The sequence below is a fragment of the Takifugu flavidus genome, chromosome 18 (genome assembly GCF_003711565.1).
Source record: "Takifugu flavidus isolate HTHZ2018 chromosome 18, ASM371156v2, whole genome shotgun sequence".
Taxonomy (NCBI): domain Eukaryota; kingdom Metazoa; phylum Chordata; class Actinopteri; order Tetraodontiformes; family Tetraodontidae; genus Takifugu; species Takifugu flavidus.
This window is the reverse complement of record NC_079537.1, coordinates 1,902,788-1,922,447: the sequence shown is the minus strand read 5'-3', so window position 1 is coordinate 1,922,447 and position 19,660 is coordinate 1,902,788. Positions and strand designations below refer to the sequence as shown.

The following is a 19,660-nucleotide window of genomic DNA, read 5'->3' as shown; positions in this document are numbered from 1 at the left end:
AGCGCAAAGTAAAAGATGTAAACCCATCTTATGTAATCTGACCTGCAGCTCCCAGAGGGAGCTGATCAGTAGCAGCGCTGCAGCTTTAGCCCATTTCACATAAACACACTGAAACAATGTTGTGATTTAAAACTAATGAATCATCAAGGGGTTGTTGTTTTGATGACCTGGACATAAAGCCTTTTTCGTTGCCTTTACGTTTGCTCAACAATTCTACTTTGTCTGCATATTCACCTTTAGCTGCTATACTGACTTTGTGTCTCTTCTTTACCCTTCATCCTCCTTCCATAACCTCTTCTCCTCTGACTTTTCATGCAACAAAATGGTTTTTTTTTCTTCTGTTAACTCAGATCCAGAGCAGCACCCTGCAGCCCCCACCCACATCGGAGCACCTGCAGAGGGTGACGAGTATGATGGAGACCCTGCAGACATCAGCAAAGACCTGCAGCCCCAGTCCAACTAACAACATCCTGTATCCTTCACACACTCGTACACACAAATACACACACTGAGCTACAGAGAACAGGCGCAGGCTTGCATACATACATCCTGCCCTCTAGTCACTACCGCAGCTACAGTGCACACCACTAAAAGCTTCTATAGCTGGTGCTCTTGTCTAAGGCGGTGAAAAACAACACACACAGGTTCAACACATTCTCCTCATTGACATCTGGGTTTGTTTTTTTTAATATCTTTTGTGATTTTTAATCTCTGTGAAAGCATGTTTAACGACACGAGGATTACTTCAGTTCATCCATCTGGCTGATTGAATCTCTTACACACATGCAAACGCTCATTGTTTGTTCCATACACACACTCGCAAACATACATTTGTATCCCACATCTGTTCAGTTTTAATTTCCCTATAATCCTGCCTGTTTTTATATACCTTCTTTCTCCTGTCCCAATTTGGTTTGTTGCTCTTTAACAATTATCTTCAGGCGTGTTGGAGATACACTCATCTGTCTGGCTGACTTTGCTGTGAAATGAGCCTGTTGTTCCAGAATATTATTACACTGTCTATTTAGCAATTCATTTCATCCTTCATTCATTTTCTTCAGTTCAAATAGAGCTTGTGACACTGCTGCAGTGCACGAGTGTCTAACACAGTGTTATCAAGGACAAGAAGGCACAATTAGTCAAGAGCACAAGCACTCTTCTGGATAATTGTTGGTCATGTATCTGTTTGAATACATCGAGGGATATAGCTGATATCTGAGTTCATGGAAACCTCATTTTATGTTTAGGGTGTTTAAAGTGAAGTGAACATAGTTGTGAAATTCTAAGTCAGGCAAATCGCTGTTGTCGCACCCTAGCGGTAGGCTGCATCATTACAGTCTAGTGCTGTTTACACGTTTCAATGAAAAATTAAAAAGAAAATTTCATTAAAAGTGACTTCATCACTTGTGAATGTGAAACTCGAGATGCAAATGAATTACACCATACAGTCAATAAATCAATCCGCAGATTGCGTGCACATGTAACTAATAGACAAAAAAGACATCTCCTAACGTATTGAGAATAATTATTTGTTCATTCATTTATAGAAATAAGGAATCGTGTACTCGGGGGGAGAACTTAAATTTGTTCTCTCGGGGGGAAGCGAGAGAAGAGAAACGAAGCCGTTCTCGCTGCGTCTCCCTATAAACTGTCCGTGTGGAAACAACATCCTCCTTCGCGCATAGCGCCCGCTGCCTGTCATTCGTCCACGGAGAGGCAGCCGGTGCGATCGTGGAGCTGGCGGAGTGGTGGAGCAGCGAGAGCCGCATGTAAATGAACACCTCCACCTTTGCCTTACTGCCAGCTGCGGATCGAGAGGGGCAACTCGAGCGTCCCGTACCGTCATCACTCGGGTGTGGATCGGGTTCGGTGCTAGAGAGGTTAAACCGGACTACTTTGGAATAGGCACTCTGCTAATTGAGGCTGTGTCGAAAGGGTGAGCGATCCGTGTTTTCTGTGCATGATGTCCGGCGGTAGATCTCCGGTGGTAGTCGCCGATAGCAGGCGGGTCCTGGGGGTGGCTTCTGCTGTGGTGACAGGCGTAATCTCTCTCTACTTCGAGTTAGTTAAAGATAAAAGCCCCGGAAATTAACGCCTTTGGGCGCCGTTGCTCACTTGCAAATGCCGCCTTGTATCACTACTTTGCAATAAAGAGATTTTAAGCAAAGTCGCTTAGTCTCACTAATCAACAGGGGTCAGGATGGGGATGTGCAATCAATTAAACAGGCTAATTAATTACCTGCCAGTTGCTCGGCCAAACACTATAACAACCATCATTACGCACGTCCGCGTCTTTGAATAACTGAGGGAGAGGTGATGTGTCAGTCCTTTCACCTCAACCCCCCCACAACAGGCAGGCAGATGGAGGGGAGTCTGATCCACTCCCCCTGCACACTTGCCTGAGGCACAGCCAGTTTTTGTCTGTTGAAAGGAATCTAGTGCTTAAAGTGGACCTCGTCCCACTGCTGATAGAATCCCCATTGTGTTGGACGAATCTTAGAATTTGCCGCCTGCTAGAATGACATGCATGGATCATTCATCCAGATCTGGTAGCCTATTAATCTGTATAAGATGGTGAATATCAAGCAGTCTAGCTGCACTGCAGCTTGTTAATATGTTGGGGGGGGGATCTTTGCCAGGAGACCATGGTGGGTTTTATATAACTTCAATAAAGGATGGCTCTGCCTTCTGACAATCTTGCAGTGTACGCACCTCCAACATGAGCTACCTTAACAGATCGCTCTTAAACAGACTTCCCACCTTGGATATCAAACCCCAGTTTGGTCGGCTGCTGGTGAATCCCCTCCGTCCAGGATTGAGCAGCGTAGTGGGAAAACACCGACACTTTGCTGTAATCTCTTCCTTGTTGCTTTTGTGTAGTGAGCAACTTGCTGCTGGCATCGCCCAGGTGGACGCCAGCGCTCGATCTGTCAAAGCTGTAATGTCTCCTCAAGCAGCCTCTTAACATCACAGTGTCATTTCATCAGGCTTCAACAAGCGTAATCTGATCTCAGGACGCCAGCGCGTCAGCAGTAGATTTTTCCCACCACTTTATGAAATGATGTCCCTGCCTGCAGTTAAAGGAAGCATTTAGGCTTATTTTTCTGCTGCCAATACCACATTAGGGATGATTGATCCAGGCCTGACGTCCTCCTGCCATTCTTAAGGTCACAGCACTTTGTCCTTTAATAGTGATTTATTTATTTACTTTTTAATCAGGTGACATGTCGTGTGCTGCCAGTTGCCATAACCTTATTGCTGAGGAATGTCCATCAGCACTGCATGTGTGATTGGTTGGAAGAGCACACGGACCTCTGGGAACCCGAAGAGCCGTTGCCATCCGGAGCGCAATTAACTGAAAATTCTGAGGTTTTGAAAAGCAATTATGGATATTTACTGGAGATGGCAAGCTACTTAAAAGATCTTTGGAAATTAAATCAATCACTCGGCACTTAGAGACACATTTGTCCAACTTCTCCAGCTCTGTCACAGAGAAATACTTTGGGCTTTAGCATGGTCTTTGGTACTTGTGACACACTGTAAAATAAACCTCGAAATTAGCAAGAATTATAAGCAGAACATTAACATCAAACCAGACAGGTGAATTCAACAGTTTGTCTCTAACATCCAAGTTGATTTGCACAATTATGGCAGAAATCATTGGGTAAGAGTTGTTTTTTTGTTTATTGTTTATTATTATTTTAAAGCTTTGAAACTAAGAGAAATCTCACTTGCGCCTTGCTCCAATAACATAAACATGGCACGATCGAAGCAATGAATCAACGATGCCAAGATTAAAATGAAAATTAAATTAACAGCGCGAGCCAGGATCTCTCCGTTGGCATCAGCGTCCAACTGATATCGATATCAGCCGCTTTAATGGCAGCATTCCGCTCCTAGAAAAAGGGAAGCGGCCGTTCAGTTTCACTTTCACACAAGGGAGCCTGATGGGAAGTCGTGACCTTTTCCCTCCTCACTGGCAGACATCTTCTCCTGCAGGACCACGTTTCTTAGGCTAGAAAAAGCAGCGCCACGCGTGTCATCAGCACTCTGTAGAGGGGTTGTTTGGAACCCTTTTCCCCCCTCGTGTTAGAGAGTTTAATGGCTCTCGTTCATCCTTGGTTAACATTCACAGGCAGGGATGCTCGTAACCATTTCCAGTCCTTCAGAGTCAGAAAATACTTGGCAGCGATGGCCTGTAAAGATTAAATCTGTCACTTGCAAACACAAGTGCCTGACGCTCGTTATCCTCTCGCGCCCTTCTTTTATTTTGCACTTCCATCACTGTCTGTAAGCCACTCGCTGCCTGTAATCTATACCTTGGGTATACAAAAGGTATAGATTACAGGCAGCGAGTGGTAAATATCCACCAGGAAGGCTGATGTTTCCCACAGGGGTCTCACCGTTATGGTCCTTGAAATGGGCCTCTGCATCCTGCTCTTCCCACACTTCCCACCCGGGCTCCATAACCCTTGGCATCGCCGTCGCTAAATTATGCATGATTTATTTGAATTGCATCACATGCGCTACAGCAGCTTCTCATTGATATTGTCCTCTCCCCTCTTTCTCTTGTTAGGTACTTCGTCCTAATGCTTTCCATTTGATGACGCTCTATTTTTAGCTGCCGTACAAGTTTTCTCACAATCGGTCCCCGTCGGCTTTTTAAAAGCCTCCGAGGGGAAAGAAAATTTCAGCCGGATAAAAAAAACAACATTTTGCATAGAAGCATCAAAGAGATACAAGAAGGAATCTATAGAAACTGTAAAGGATCCCAGCAGCATCTTTGCAATAACAGGTAAGAGAGAATAAATTAACTCTGATTCTTGAAATATGCTGATCTTTTTTGACTCTGTATTAGTTACCTCTGGTGTAAATTGGCAGGACATTTGCACGTGCTGTGTACGCAGTGTGTTTACAACATCAGCTTTGAAAAATATGTTTTCCTTTGCAAAATAATCAAAGTAATTATGAAGCCATCTGTGTGGTGTGACCTGAGCCAAGCATCACTGGACTGTGATGGGCCACAGTTGTTGTATTTTTCCCTTCAGCCTGAAGCAAACAGCTATTTTTAGATGAATGTGAATCAGATGAAAACATCTTCGGCGTGACCATTTGAGGGCCTAAAACAAACTCTTGTTAGGTTTGTCTTTTCTCGTACGATGACGTGGCTTCTCATCTTGGCTCGTGCTTGCAGGAGAGCATCTTTGCTGACCTCTGCTGACCATGAGGAGCGCTTGCACCGTGCTCCTGGCGCTGGCCGCCGCCGCGCCCTCTGCTCGGCCGAGCCGGACCCTCACAGGCCGAGGCAGGACTCCAACCTGGAGATCTGTATCCTCCCTCCGTTGGTGGATTTTAAAGTGATGAATGTTTCTCTCTACCCCCCCCCCCCCCCACCACGTTGTGTCTTCCTGACCTCTTGGCGTCAGACAAGCGACTGTTTGAAACCAAGAGGAAAGATCAACTGAACGCGCTTAAGAATCTGGTGGAGCTGAACGACATCAATCAGCAGTACAAGATAATTGACATCATGCTCAAAGGGCTTTTCAAGGTAGGCGTGCGAGAGTCATGGCAGCACAGAAAAGGGCCTTTGTTTTTCTCGCTGCTGTGAAGTCATCACCTTGGGTTGGAGGAAGGCGTTAAGTGCAAACCCGACCAAAAATCTTCAGATACAACATATTTGGAGTGTTTAGAATACAAAGGTCCAAGGCTCGAGGTGTTGGCAGCCGGGCAAAGGAAGGGAAAGCACGCGGTCCAACGAATCTGTGCGTTTGAGTTGGTTTGAATGCTAATTCGGTCTGGTCATGCCGCTGGCTCACGTTGCTTTTGTGTAGGCCTCAGTGTCCCTGAGGATGGTTTCTACGCGTCCTTCACAAGGGCAACTTGCACAATCAGCAAAAATCCTTTTGTCAGCATTTCTGTGGGTGTGGGTGTGGATGTGTGTGTGTGTGTGGGTGTGTGTGTGTGGGTGCATGCTCATATCTCCTCTAGAGACAATCTCCCTGGATGACGCTCAGACTAGTCTCAGTGGGGGGGGGGTTGTGGTTGTTAGTGCAACAGTACAAACTACACCTCATATGCTTCTTGGATAACCAGGATGACATTTTCCAGGTTTTAACTTTTCCCAGCTTTTCTTACAAAACAAGACCCCATTTTATAGATCAATGATGAAGAGAAACTCAGCAACGTCTTTTGCAATTTAATGAAGGAAAATGTATATTATTTATTCATAGGAAAATTCTTATTATCATTTATTTTATATTTACGCGGAAGACTGGAAGGAATTGTGGGGAAAGGTTGTTGGTGTGAGGACACTTCTGAGGCAAATATTGACTTTGGTAAGCCACATTTACACATGCAGCCATCCCCAGAAGTCTAAGAGAATTTCCCTTGCAGAAGCCATGTGTGAATAGCAACTAGAATGGATTATCCTGGGATTCTGCCTCTCCTGTTATTTCCCACCTTCCCACTGAGAGTCTTAGGATGTCTTGAAGGCGTCACCATGGCACGTGTCCTCTCGTTCCAAGTCTTCTTCTCTCGACCTGCAGTCCTCAGTGAAGCAGAGTTGAATATGCCAGCAGCTTTTGTGTAGCCCTGAAAAAGAAGTCTTGTTACATCCTTCCTCTGCTGATCTTTAGGTGTTGGAGGACTCCAGACAAATCCTGGTTGCGGCCAACATGCAGCCCGACGACCCGTTCCCGATGGACGACAAGATCAAAGAAGGTCTGGCTCATTTTCATCCTCTGTTGTCCCTTTTTTCTCCAGCTGCTGGGTGCACTCTCCCCACTCGCCCGGTGCACCTCTCATCCTCTCTCCCTGTTGAGAGGATGTTCCTCGTCCTCGTTCCTTTGGTTCAGTGACATCAGATTTTTTCCTCTTGCCATTTCTCCCTCCTCTCTGCAGCTTATTCACATGTGGTGGAGAACACGGCGTTTTTTGGCGACGTTGCATTGCGTTTCCCGCGCATCGTCCACCACTACTTTGACCGGAACTCTGAATGGGGCGACCTGCTGCGCTGGGGGCTCCATTTCTGTAACCAGACAGGGGTCTTCACAGGAGGGGCCCACCAGCATGTCCTCACCCTGGTAAGGACACGCTACCGTAACCTCTCCTGGGCTGCAGCTGGGCCTGCTCCTTGTGAACCTGGTAAACCTCAAGATTCCAAAAGGGTTGTGTAGTGTTCAGACATTTGTTTGTAATTTTCTGTACATTTGAAGTTTAAAAAAACCATATGATGATGCAGTCAACTGTGAAAAACAATGCTTTTTTGCCTTATTATACACATTTCCTGTTTTATTACCTCTGTATCTATAGCAGGGGAGCAGTTACACATTTGTGTATCTTTGCGTCGTATTAGGACCTAAATTGCGTCGGCGTGTCACCATAATGTGTAAATGAGCTGCAAGTGTTGACCTTATTGCATTTTTCTTTGCCATATAACAGAAAACTGCAATAAAATGTGGCTGCTGCAGGGATGTGAGAAAGTCCTCACGGCTCACATTCTGGAGCTTTTGCTTCAGTCTGTTGTCTTGTAACTGCGTCCCCATTCTCAGCCACCAGCGCCACAAATTGTGTCGTTTGTCTCCACGATTCTCCGCCGTTTGTTGTGACCTTTGCAACTCAAAAGAACAAAGCAGATAAACCGCTTTTCCCTGTCCAGTCTGCGGGTTAATGAGCCAAACTGTGGCATGATTAATCTGTGACCTTAGCCAAGCGCCAGGAGAATTACAGCATAGATTCATTTCAAGGCTGCCGGCAGCAGTTGGAGACCTGATAGCGTCCATGACCAAGTCAAAGTATTGATAGGTTCTGACTCCTGGTGTGGGAAGTGAGACGTGCAGCATCTTTACGTTTCTTCTTTCTTTTTCCCCCCTTCCTTATATTTCTGACTGGGTGTCCAGATGTCACAGGAGCTGGGAATAACGGAGAAAACTCCAGATTTTATGAATCCATACCGCACCGAGCGCGACGACGTGAGTAGCATATGGGTCCTACATTATTGTCAGTTTAAATCGGGTTGTCCACCAAACGTCATCTCATCCCAGGTGCTTCACACTGCCGAAGCTTTCAAGAAGATCCTGAGGGAGGAAGAGAAGAGGAGGAGAAAAGAAGAGAAGAGGAAAGAAATCAGGAAAGGCCCTCGCATCTCCCGCTCACGCTCTGAACTATAGCGCCGCCCCTTCAGCACGTTCGGAGAGCAGAGGCCAAGAAGATCGGCGCTCATGTACAGCTGTTCATAGGTGATCCGATGTGGTGACCGTGACGACAGAGAAGTGGCGCAGTGGCGTGAAAAAAAACATATTTGGTGAATTGAAAAGGAAATCTCATTTTTGATAAACTTGAGGTACTTTGGAACATAAATAGTTTTAATATGATACATTTACAGTACTTGATACCTTTACAGGACCCCACTATGATGTATCTGGTCTATTGTTTCAGTCTAAATCCATTTTTATTCTAATATGTGTGGCTGCCAAAATATAGATGTGGTCTAACTTATAGAGGAGACACTTGGCCTGGTTATGATTTATTAATGTCAAACCAAAATACCAACATTTATGATTTCTTGTTTGTTGAAAGAGAAATCTGTTATATATCTAATTTTTTTAAAGTTTTTGTGAAGGACGCAGTGACATTTTCTGTTTGCCATAAGGACCATGTACAATTTCTGTTTGTCTTCATAAAAAAGAACTGTGAACATCAGAGGGCAACTATGACTATTGCATTTGGGGGGGGGGCAAGATATGTTAAAAATGTTATTCATACTGCTTTTGTTTTGTCTTTTTCTTTGAAAGGGACATATTTTAGATCTATATACGTAAAATTGGTGTAATTTTGAAATATTACAACTGTTGGACAACTATATGTATATTGAGAATTGATGATAATTGCACATAAAAGCCATTTTGTTATTAAATTTAAAGAAATTTAAAGCTCTGATAACGTTTGTGATCCACCGCTAGATGGCAGTAAGTCTTCGCTCTGAAATAAAGTAACAGTGACGTCTCAACAATTCGAAGAGATACAGCTTTACCTGGACCGAGAAGATAGAACAAGTTTGGAAGATTTGGAAAAATAACGATTTTTTGGGGGAAAGAAAGACGTGGCTCTTGAGGGTGAGAAGATCTTTCATGTGACAGTTTCTGTTTTTGATCAGAAGGGTGGACAGTTCGCTGAGGACGAGGTCCAATGGCGCCGAGATCTCAAAGCGCTATTTGGTACCGACCACCAATATAGTGGCATCTATGCGATCACAAGTCTGGGGGCGATCACCGATTAGTGAGATTAAATAAACCGATCACGATTCCATCGCCTGATGGATCAACTAAAGGGAAAAGATAAAGAACAGTTAATAAAAGTTCTGTCTACCACTAGAGGGCCGTGATTATTCGCTCTAAACGAAAGTATAATGTTTTACAGCTTAAATAGCTTTGGGATCTCACTGTCTCTCAAGAAGTTGGTGGCAGCAAAAATCATATTGCATCTAATATTCTTGCAGTGGTTTTTTCTTTACATTTACTTTCACAACTAGATATCTACATTAGTTGGATGATTTTGTTTGGAATTGCAAGGATAAATTTGCAACAAGAGGCCAGCTAAAGCTGCCCGTCTTTAGCTTGCAATTGAGTAGTAACAACTTTACGTTATTTTCCCGACAAACTGCATTAAAGGCATATAATGGTGTGTATTAATTGAACTTTTAAAACTTGATGTGATCTGTACATTATTTTTCATGCAGAGGGAAAAGAACAGAAAAGAGAGCTTCTAATGGAAAATGAAAATTCTGAAACTCGAAGGAATGAGGAACTCAGACTAGTCCTCATCGGAAATACAGGAGCGGGCAAGAGTGCCTCCGGGAACACCATTTTGGGCCGAAGGCATTTCCAGTCAAAGATGAGCGGCAGCTCTGTCACCAAAATCTGCCAGCACGGGACCACTGAACTTACAGAGAAGCAGGATTCCCAGGAGGATGGCACAGAGAGGAGAAAAAGGAAAATCCTGGTCGTGGACGTGCCAGGTTTCGGGGACACTAGCCTCAGTGGGGAGCAGATTTTGGATGAAGTAACCAAATGTGTGGCTGTCGCTGCCCCTGGTCCACATGCATTCCTGCTGGTGGTTCCATTAGGACGATACACAGACGGTGAAAACCAGGCTCTCTGTCAGTTGGCAGGGATATTTGGGGAAAATGCTGTCCGTCATCATACTGTGGTTTTGTTTACGAGAGGTGACGAGCTGGAAGGCCTTGAAATAGAAACATACCTAAGGAGCTCCAGAAATCCCTTGCTAAACTCTCTGATTGAGAGGTGTGGAGGCAGATACCATGTATTCAACAATAAAGAAACTGGTGACACTCTGCAGGTGGAAGAGCTGTTAATGAAGGTGGACAACATGGTGAAGCACACAGCTGAAGGCTTTTACACCAGTGCAATGTTTAAAGAAGCTGAGGCGATCATCAGGGAAGAACAGGAAAGGATGGGGGAGCAAGGGGAAGCAGATAGGCAAGTGAGGAGAAATTTAGCTGGATCAAGGCTGCGCTCTCTCCAGACGTGCTGAAGAGAATTAAGATATTGCTGGCAGCGGTTCTGGGCTTGGTTGTAGGGGCGTTTAGGGCAGCTGTCCCTTTAGCAGCTGCAGCCGGGGCATCGCTTACCAGGACACACTTGGGATAACAGGCTCTGCAGGGGCTCTTTGGGCACTAGTAGGGGGATGTTCTGGTGGTTGTGTTGGAATCATTGCAGGTACTGAAGCTGCCAGCGCTGGCGAGGCTGCTTTGAATACCTTGCAGCAAGTAAGTGCTATTGGCACAGTCACTGTAGGCCTGGGAGGAGCTGCAGGATTCACCTTGGGAGTGAAGGCTGTTATATGCGCAGGAGGTGAAGCAAATATTGCTAGCCCTGCTGCACCTATGACCTAAAATGTTGCTGCAGCAAGTTATATTGGTCTCTGGGTGCGTCAAATAAAGATGCTTAACTGCACCAACTGTACAATTGTGATTCCTGCTTTTGTTTGTATGTTTTTTATAGTGCATGAAATATGACACAATTCCGTCAAAACTAAACTGATGCTGTACAATCGTAAATGCAGATCATTTTAAAGAACGACACAAATTTCTTACAGTTGATTTGTCTAATTTAATCATTTTCATGCTTTTACTGTAACAGTAATCTCACCAGCCTATAACATTATTTTTAACTGATGTTTATTTTGATGGCCAGAAAGCCAAAAAGTGTTCTATAATGGAATAATTCTGGTGTTCTTGTTATTTTCCTGTTTGCATTCACATGAGAATATTTCAAGAACCTTTTCGAATGGTTGACTCGATATGCAATGTAAACAATATATATGAAATATATATGAATTAACTGCCAATAAACATCTTCAATCATAATTATGAATCTTTCTTGTCTATAAATGCTTTACAAGATTTGTACATATAAAGAATTGATGATAATTGCACATAAAAGCCATTTTGTTATTAAATTTAAAGAAATTTAAAGCTCTGATAACGTTTGTGATCCACCGCTATGGGCAGTAAGTCTTCGCTCTGAAATAAAGTAACAGTGACGTCTCAACAATTCGAAGAGATGCAGCTTTACCTGGACCGAGAAGATAAAACAAGTTTAGAAGATTTGGAAAAGTAACGATTTTGGGGGGGGAAAGAAAGACGTGGCTCTTGAGGGTGAGAAGATCTTTCATGTGACAGTTTCCTTCTGTTTGATCAGAAGGGTGGACCGTTCACTGAGGACGAGGTCCAATAGCGCCGAACTCAAAGCGCTATTTGGTACCGACCACCAATATAGTGGCATCTATGCGATCACAAGTGTGGGGGCGATCACCGATTAGTGAGATAAAATAAACCGATCACGATTCCATCGCCTGATGGATCAAGCGCAGTGAGAGGGCCGTGATTATTCGCTCTAAACGAAAGTATAATGTTTTACAGCTTAAATAGCTTTGGGATCTCACTGTCTCTCAAGAAGTTGGTGGCAGTAAAAATCATATTGCATCTAATATTCTTGCAATGTTTTGTTTTGACATTTTCTTTCACAACTAGATATCTACATTAGTTGGATGATTTTGTTTGGAATTGCAAGGATAAATTTGCAACAAGAGGCCAGCTAAAGCTGCCCGTCTTTAGCTTGCAATTGAGTAACAACTTTACATATTTTCCCAACAAACTGCATTAAAGGCATATAATGGTGTATTTAATTGAACTTTTAAAACTTGATGTGATCTGTACATTATTTTTCATGCAGAGGGAAAAGAACAGAAAAGAGAGCTTCTAATGGAAAATGAAAATTCTGAAACTCGAAGGAATGAGGAACTCAGACTAGTCCTCATTGGAAAAACAGGAGCGGGCAAGAGTGCCTCCGGGAACACCATTTTGGGCCGAAGGCATTTCCTGTCAAAGATGAGCGGCAGCTCTGTCACCAAAATCTGCCAGCACGGGACCACTGAACTTACAGAGAAGCAGGATTCCCAGGAGGATGGCACAGAGAGGAGAAAAAGGAAAATCCTGGTCGTGGACGTGCCAGGTTTCGGGGACACTAGCCTCAGTGGGGAGCAGATTTTGGATGAAGTAACCAAATGTGTGGCTGTCGCTGCCCCTGGTCCACATGCATTCCTGCTGGTGGTTCCATTAGGACGATACACAGACGGTGAAAACCAGGCTCTCTGTCAGTTGGCAGGGATATTTGGGGAAAATGCTGTCCGTCGTCATACTGTGGTTTTGTTTACTAGAGGCGATGAGCTGGAAGGCCGTGAAATAGAAACATACCTAAGGAGCTCCAGAAATCCCTTGCTAAACTCTCTGATTGAGACGTGTGGAGGCAGATACCATGTATTCAACAATAAAGAAACTGGTAACACTCTGCAGGTGGAAGAGCTGTTAATGAAGGTGGACAACATGGTGAAGCACACGGCTGAAGGCTTTTACACCAGTGCAATGTTTAAAGAAGCTGAGGCGATCATCAGGGAAGAACAGGAAAGGATGAGGAAGCAAGGGGAAGCAGATGAGCAGTCGGCAAGTGAGGAGAAATTTAGCGGGGAAAGCACTTCCAGCCTTCTGACCATCAGCTGTAGGAACCAGTCCAGAGGGACGCATACAGGTGGCAGCTGGGAGCAATCTTTGACATGCTGGATCAAGGCTGCGCTCTTTCCTGACGTGCTGAAGAGAATTAAGATAGTGGTGGCAGCGGCTGTTACGGGCTTGGTTGTAGGGGCCACGTTTGGGGCAGCTGTCCCTTTAGTAGCTGCAGCCGGGGCATCTCTTTCCGGGACAACACTTGGGATAACAGGCTCTGCAGGGCTTCTGGGGGCAGCAGTAGGGGGGGCACTAGTAGGGGGATTTTCTGGTGGTTATGTTGGAATCATTGCAGGTACTGAAGCTGCCAGCGCTGGCGAGGCTGCTTTGAATACCTTGCAGCAAGTAAGTGCTATTGGCACAGTCGCTGTAGGCCTGGGAGGAGCTGCAGGATTCACCTTGGGAGTGAAGGCTGTTATATGCGCAGGAGGTGTAGCAAATGTTGCTAGCCCTGCTGCACCTATAGCGGCAAGTGTAACAAATGTTGCTAGCCTGCTGCACCTATAGCGGCAAGTGTAACAAATATTGCTAGCCCTGCTGCACCTATAGCAGCAAGTGTAACAAATGTTGCTAGCCCTGCTGCATGTATAGAGGCAAGTGTAACAAATGTTGCTAGCCCTGCTGCACCTATAGCGGCAAGTGTAACAAATGTTGCTAGCCCTGCTGCACGTATAGAGGCAAGTGTAACAAATGTTGCTAGCCCTGCTGCACCTATAGCGGCAAGTGTAACAAATGTTGCTAGCCCTGCTGCACGTATAGAGGCAAGTGTAACAAATGTTGCTAGCCCTGCTGCACGTATAGAGGCAAGTGTAACAAATGTTGCTAGCCCTGCTGCACCTATAGCGGCAAGTGTAACAAATTGCTAGCCCTGCTGCACCTATAGCGGCAAGTGTAACAAATGTTGCTAGCCCTGCTGCACGTATAGAGGCAAGGTAACAAATGTTGCTAGCCCTGCTGGACCTATAGCGGCAGGTGTAACAAATGTTGCTAGCCCTGCTGCACCTATAGCGGCAAGTGTAACAAATGTTGCTAGCCCTGCTGCACCTATAGCGGCACGTGTAACAAATGTTGCTAGCCCTGTTGCACGTATAGAGGCAAGTGTAACAAATGTTGCTAGCCCTGCTGCACCTATAGCGGCAAGTGTAACAAATGTTGCTAGCCCTGCTGCACCTATAGCGGCAAGTGTAACAAATGTTGCTAGCCCTGCTGCACGTATAGAGGCAAGTGTAACAAATGTTGCTAGCCCTGCTGCACCTATAGCGGCAAGTGTAACAAATGTTGCTAGCCCTGCTGCACCTATAGCGGCAAGTGTAACAAATGTTGCTAGCCCTGCTGCACGTATAGAGGCAAGTGTAACAAATGTTGCTAGCCCTGCTGCACCTATAGCGGCAAGTGTAACAAATGTTGCTAGCCCTGCTGCACCTATAGCGGCAAGTGTAACAAATGTTGCTAGCCCTGCTGCACGTATAGAGGCAAGTGTAACAAATGTTGCTAGCCCTGCTGCACCTATAGCGGCAAGTGTAACAAATGTTGCTAGCCCTGCTGCACCTATAGCGGCAAGTGTAACAATGTTGCTAGCCCTGCTGCACGTATAGAGGCAAGTGTAACAAATGTTGCTAGCCCTGCTGCACCTATAGCGGCAGGTGTAACAAATGTTGCTAGCCCTGCTGCACCTATAGCGGCAAGTGTAACAAATGTTGCTAGCCCTGCTGCACCTATAGCGGCAAGTGTAACAAATGTTGCTAGCCCTGTTGCACGTATAGAGGCAAGTGTAACAAATGTTGCTAGCCCTGCTGCACCTATAGCGGCAAGTGTAACAAATGTTGCTAGCCCTGCTGCACCTATAGCGGCAGGTGTAACAAATTTTGCTAGCCCTGCTGCACCTATAGCAGCAAGTGTAACAAATGTTGCTAGCCCTGCTGCACCTATAGCGGCACGTGTAACAAATGTTGCTAGCCCTGCTGCACCTATAGCGGCAGGTGTTGCTGGAGCTCAGAATACTCCAGCAGTAGGGAAAAGTTTGGCTAACATTGCTGGGGCTGTCGGCTCGGTGGCTAAAGTGGCCACAGCGGCCAGTGGTCTGACAGTCAAGGTGGTGAAGGAAAAAAAACGCAGGGGAAAAGAAAAGAGCAGTTACTCAGAGAAGACCAGTTATGAATTCAATTTTAAAAAATAAATACTGGATTTAACAAGTAAGCTCTGGTTCACGCTTTACTTTTCAATTTTATGATGTGCAACTATGGACTATAGAAATGAAACAGGCCTCAGCAAGCGCAGCTAACAGCATAAGTGATCAAATATTTTAAGCACTAAGTAATTTGGCACCTTTTAAATGTAAAAGCAAGAAAAAATGTTGCTGCATCAAGTTATATTGGTCTCTGGGTGCGTCAAATAAAGATGCTTAACTGCACCAACTGTACAATTGTGATTCCCACTTTTGTTTGTATGTTTGTATAGTGCATGAAATCTGACACAATTCCGTCAAAACTAAACTGATGCTGTACAATCATAAATGCAGATCATTTTAAAGAACGACACAAATTTCTTACAGTTGATTTGTCTAATTTAATCATTTTCATGCTTTTACTGTAACAGTAATCTCACCAGCCTATAACATTTGTTTTTAACTGATGTTTATTTTGATGGCCAGAAAGCCAAAAAGTGTTCTATAATGGAATAATTCTGGTGTTCTTGTTATTTTCCTGTTTGCATTCACATGAGAATATTTCCAGAACCTTTTCTAATGTGACTCGATATGCAATGTAAACCATATATATGAAATATACATGAATTAACTGCCAATAAACATCTTCAATTATAATTGTGAATCTTTCTTGGTTATAAATGCTTTACAAGATTTGTACATATAAAGGATTTGGGGAAGTATGTTAGAAATGTAAGAGTTTTGTAATGAGAAACTAGGGAAACGGTTATTACAGAAGGACGGATGACACGATAGTTAACAACTGTATGTTCGTTTACCTTCAACATCAATTAAAGGTAAATTTAGTGTGCTGAGTCTTTCCCAGTGCCAACTTGTGATTGTTCTGCTGCTTCCATGCAGGTAGGGGGCGCGGATTATTCAAATAACACAGAAGCGTCTGACACTTGACGTACAATCAGACCACGGCAAATCCGGCCTTCTCATTGGACGATGGTGACTGGTCTCATGACAACAACACCAGGGCATTGGCCAATCACGGCTCGCCTTCGCCTCCGGGCTATGTTTGTGAATGACGTAATGAGCGTAACGCAAGATGGCGTCGTCTTCACCGTAAACCTCTGTGATTCCGATTTTCCAAGTGGACGTGCGCCTCTCTTGAAGTGTTTGTGTTTTTTTCGATAAAGAATAGCCTCGTTCATCAGATCAGGGGTATCGAAGGCGTCGCCGTGCGCCTCGCCTCTGGTTTTTGGCTGCCTTCCTGACGCAGCCCTCCGGTGACAGCCGGGGAGGTGAAGCGCTGACAGACGGGATGGACAACGGAGAGTACCACATCTCCACAGTGGACAACATGGACACGACTTTAGCAGAACTGGGCGACGAGTTCACACTAGGAGATATTGATGGTGAGATTTGTTCTATTTGTCTCATTAAGTTGAGGTCGGGCCACTTCCGGTGTTATTGATAGCAACGCAGTTGTCACGCTGCTCAGCAGGGAGCTTATTTATGTGGCATCTGTCCTAAAGTTCGGAATTTAAAATATTCAACTCATAGCCGCCTTTAAAAACAGAAGAGGTTTGGGTAATTCAGTATTAAATTCAACTTGCATACCATCTTATAGTCTGTGTTATATTTGCATTTATATGTAGCAACTTTAATGATTAGTGTTGACATGGTGGGTTTTATATTTATTACACCATTTGCATTAAATCTCCTGACATTCCTCATTGTACATTTATTCAGTTATGTAAAACGATAAGGATCTAAAAAAGTTTAAACTCTGTCCAAAACATCAGAAAGAACGTGATCAGGTGGAGTTGTATATGGAATTTTATTTTTAAATGGAACCTTAAATAGTCTTATTTAACAGGAAGTTGTGTGAAAAGTGAGGTCAGATGTGGATATGGACCTCCATTATTACTGTGGCCTTGAGATGAAGCACTGCATTAAGGAAATCTTACACTAATTAAAGGATTTTTGTTGAGTTAAACATAGGACTCTTTAATTTCTTCTGTCTTTTCAAAGCCCTTGCTGTGGATTCATTTGTACATGATGCAGAACGTTCATGTCAAATGAAGTCAGAGCTGTAAAGACCGACAGCGTGAGGGTTCTGCTATCAAAACGCCTTTGGGCCCATCATGAAAGGATGGGGATTTTAGGGGAATGTTGGAGTGCAGACTCACCACATTTCCATTAGGGTGGAAATCTGCTGAACGCTAAGTCACCAGACCGAACTGATGGGTGATGCCGTGTGTTTGTGTCGGCTGAGATGAACAGTCACGTTGGCTGTGTAGTGCAAATGAAGGATTGTGTCTATTACAATTGGCAACTTTTGTTGCCTTCGGTGTCTGGTTGTGTAGTCTGATTTCACACAGGCGGTATGTAAAAAGCAGACAGCAACTTGTCAAGCAGGATGCAGAAAGCTCTAAAACTTTATATGTTTGAGTTATTAAAGATTGCTTTGTTTTATTCCTAATGTGCTCAGTGGCATTTGTTTCTATATTATGTCATAAATATGTGTGTGTGTGTGTGTGTGTGTTTGTGTGTGTGTGTGTGGGTGGGTGTGTGTGGGTGTGTGTGTGTGTGTGTGTGTGTGTGTGTGTGTGTGTGTGTGTGGGTGCACATGCTCATATCTCCTCTAGAGACAATCTCCCTGGATGACGCTCAGACTCGTCTCAGTGGGGTGTTTTTTTGTGTGGTTGTTAGTGCAACAGTACAAACTACACCTCATAGGGTTCTTGGATAACCAGGATGACATTTTCCAGGTTTTAACTTTTCCCAGCTTTTCTTACACAGCCAGACCCCATTTTATAGGTCAATGATGAACAGAAACGTTGCTGAGTTTACGCACAGCAACGTCTCTTGCAATTTAATGAAGGAAAATGTATATTTCCAAAGGAAAATTCTTATTATCATTTATTTTATATTTACACTGAAGACTGGAAGGAATTGTGGAAAAGGTTGTTGGTGTGAGGACACTTCTGAGGCAAATATTGACTTTGGTAAGCCACATTTACACATGCAGCCATCCCCAGAAGTCTAAGAGAATTTCCCTTGCAGAAGCCATGTGTGAATAGCAACTAGAATGGATTATCCTGGGATTCTGCCTCTCCTGTTATTTCCCACCTTCCCACTGAGAGTCTTAGGATGTCTTGAAGGCGCCACCATGGCACGTGTCCTCTCGTTCCAAGTCTTCTTCTTCTCTCGACCTGCAGTCCTCAGTGAAGCAGAGTTGAATATGCCAGCAGCTTTTGTGTAGCCCTGAAAAAGAAGTCTTGTTACATCCTTCCTCTGCTGATCTTTAGGTGTTGGAGGACTCCAGACAAATCCTGGTTGCGGCCAACATGCAGCCCGACGACCCGTTCCCGATGGACGACAAGATCAAAGAAGGTCTGGCTGATTTTCATCCTCTGTTGTCCCTTTTTTTCTCCAGCTGCTGGTGCACTCTCCCCACTCGCCCCGGTGCACCTCTCATCCTCTCTCCCTGTTGAGAGGATGTCCCTCGTCCTCGTTCCTTTGGTTCAGTGACATCAGATTTTTTTCCTCTTGCCATTTCTCCCTCCTCTCTGCAGCTTATTCACATGTGGTGGAGAACACGGCGTTTTTTGGCGACGTTGCATTGCGTTTCCCGCGCATCGTCCACCACTACTTTGACCGGAACTCTGAATGGGGCGGCCTGCTGCGCTGGGGGCTCCATTTCTGTAACCAGACAGGGGTCTTCACAGGAGGGGCCCACCAGCATGTCCTCACCCTGGTAAGGACACGCTACCGTAACCTCTCCTGGGCTGTAGCTGGGCCTGCTCCTTGTGAACCTGGTCAACCTCAAGATTCCAAAAGGGTTGTGTAGTGTTCAGACATTTGTTTGTAATTTTCTGTACATTTGAAGTTTAAAAAAACCATATGATGATGCAGTCAACTGTGAAAAAATGCTTTTTTGCCTTATTATACACATTTTCTGTTTTCTTACCTCTGTATCTATAGCAGGGGAGCAGTTACACATTTGTGTATCTTTGCGTCGTATTAGGACCTAAATTGCGTCGGCGTGTCACCATAATGTGTAAATGAGCTGCAAGTGGTGACCTTAATCATTTTTCTTTGCCATATAACAGAAAACTGCAATAACTAAATGTGGCTGCTGCAGGGATGTGAGAAAGTCCTCACGGCTCACATTCTGGAGCTTTTGCTTCAGTCTGTTGTCTTGTAACTGCGTCCCCATTCTCAGCCACCAGCGCCACAAATTGTGTCGTTTGTCTCCACGATTCTCTGCCGTTTGTTGTGACCTTTGCAACTCAAAAGAACAAAGCAGATAAACCGCTTTTCCCTGTCCAGTCTGCGGGTTAATGAGCCAAACTGTGGCATGATTAATCTGTGACCTTAGCCAGCGCCAGGAAATTACAGCATAGATTCATTTCAAGGCT

The 19,660-nt window shown here is 44.5% G+C and overlaps 4 protein-coding genes and 1 pseudogene across 7 annotated transcripts in view; all 5 read left to right on the top strand.

The window, feature by feature from the left end:
* Nucleotides 1–1,391, top strand: part of LOC130514333 (meiosis inhibitor protein 1) — a 46,272-nt gene extending 44,881 nt beyond the window's left edge. For all 4 annotated transcript variants that reach the window (XM_057013852.1, XM_057013853.1, XM_057013855.1 and 1 more), the window contains 2 exons: nt 351–472; nt 942–1,391. In XM_057013852.1, coding sequence (XP_056869832.1) covers nt 351–472; nt 942–990 — 171 coding nt within the window. In that variant the 3' untranslated portion in view covers nt 991–1,391. The remainder of the gene's footprint in view (nt 1–350; nt 473–941) is intronic.
* Nucleotides 1,392–5,194: 3,803 nt separating this feature from the next.
* On the top strand, nt 5,195–8,930 carry LOC130514352 (coiled-coil domain-containing protein 134-like; annotated as a pseudogene).
* A 52-nt stretch (nt 8,931–8,982) lies between these two features.
* LOC130514351 (GTPase IMAP family member 4-like) lies at nt 8,983–11,386 on the top strand. Its single transcript, XM_057013879.1, has 2 exons — nt 8,983–9,113; nt 9,737–11,386. The coding sequence occupies exon 2, from the start codon at nt 9,766–9,768 to the stop codon at nt 10,549–10,551; it is 786 nt and encodes a 261-aa protein (XP_056869859.1). The 5' UTR covers nt 8,983–9,113; nt 9,737–9,765; the 3' UTR covers nt 10,552–11,386.
* Nucleotides 11,387–12,171: 785 nt separating this feature from the next.
* On the top strand, nt 12,172–16,404 carry LOC130515261 (GTPase IMAP family member 4-like). Its single transcript, XM_057015424.1, has 2 exons — nt 12,172–13,568; nt 16,385–16,404. Exons 1-2 carry the CDS (start codon nt 12,284–12,286, stop codon nt 16,402–16,404), a joined length of 1,305 nt encoding a protein of 434 aa, XP_056871404.1. The 5' UTR covers nt 12,172–12,283.
* The window catches only part of LOC130514357 (coiled-coil domain-containing protein 134-like), a 4,524-nt gene continuing 1,159 nt past the window's right edge, over nt 16,296–19,660 (top strand). Inside the window, 3 exon segments of the mRNA XM_057013886.1 lie at nt 16,296–16,648; nt 18,548–18,632; nt 18,815–18,996. Of these exon segments, the coding sequence (XP_056869866.1) occupies nt 16,646–16,648; nt 18,548–18,632; nt 18,815–18,996 (270 nt within the window). The 5' untranslated portion in view covers nt 16,296–16,645.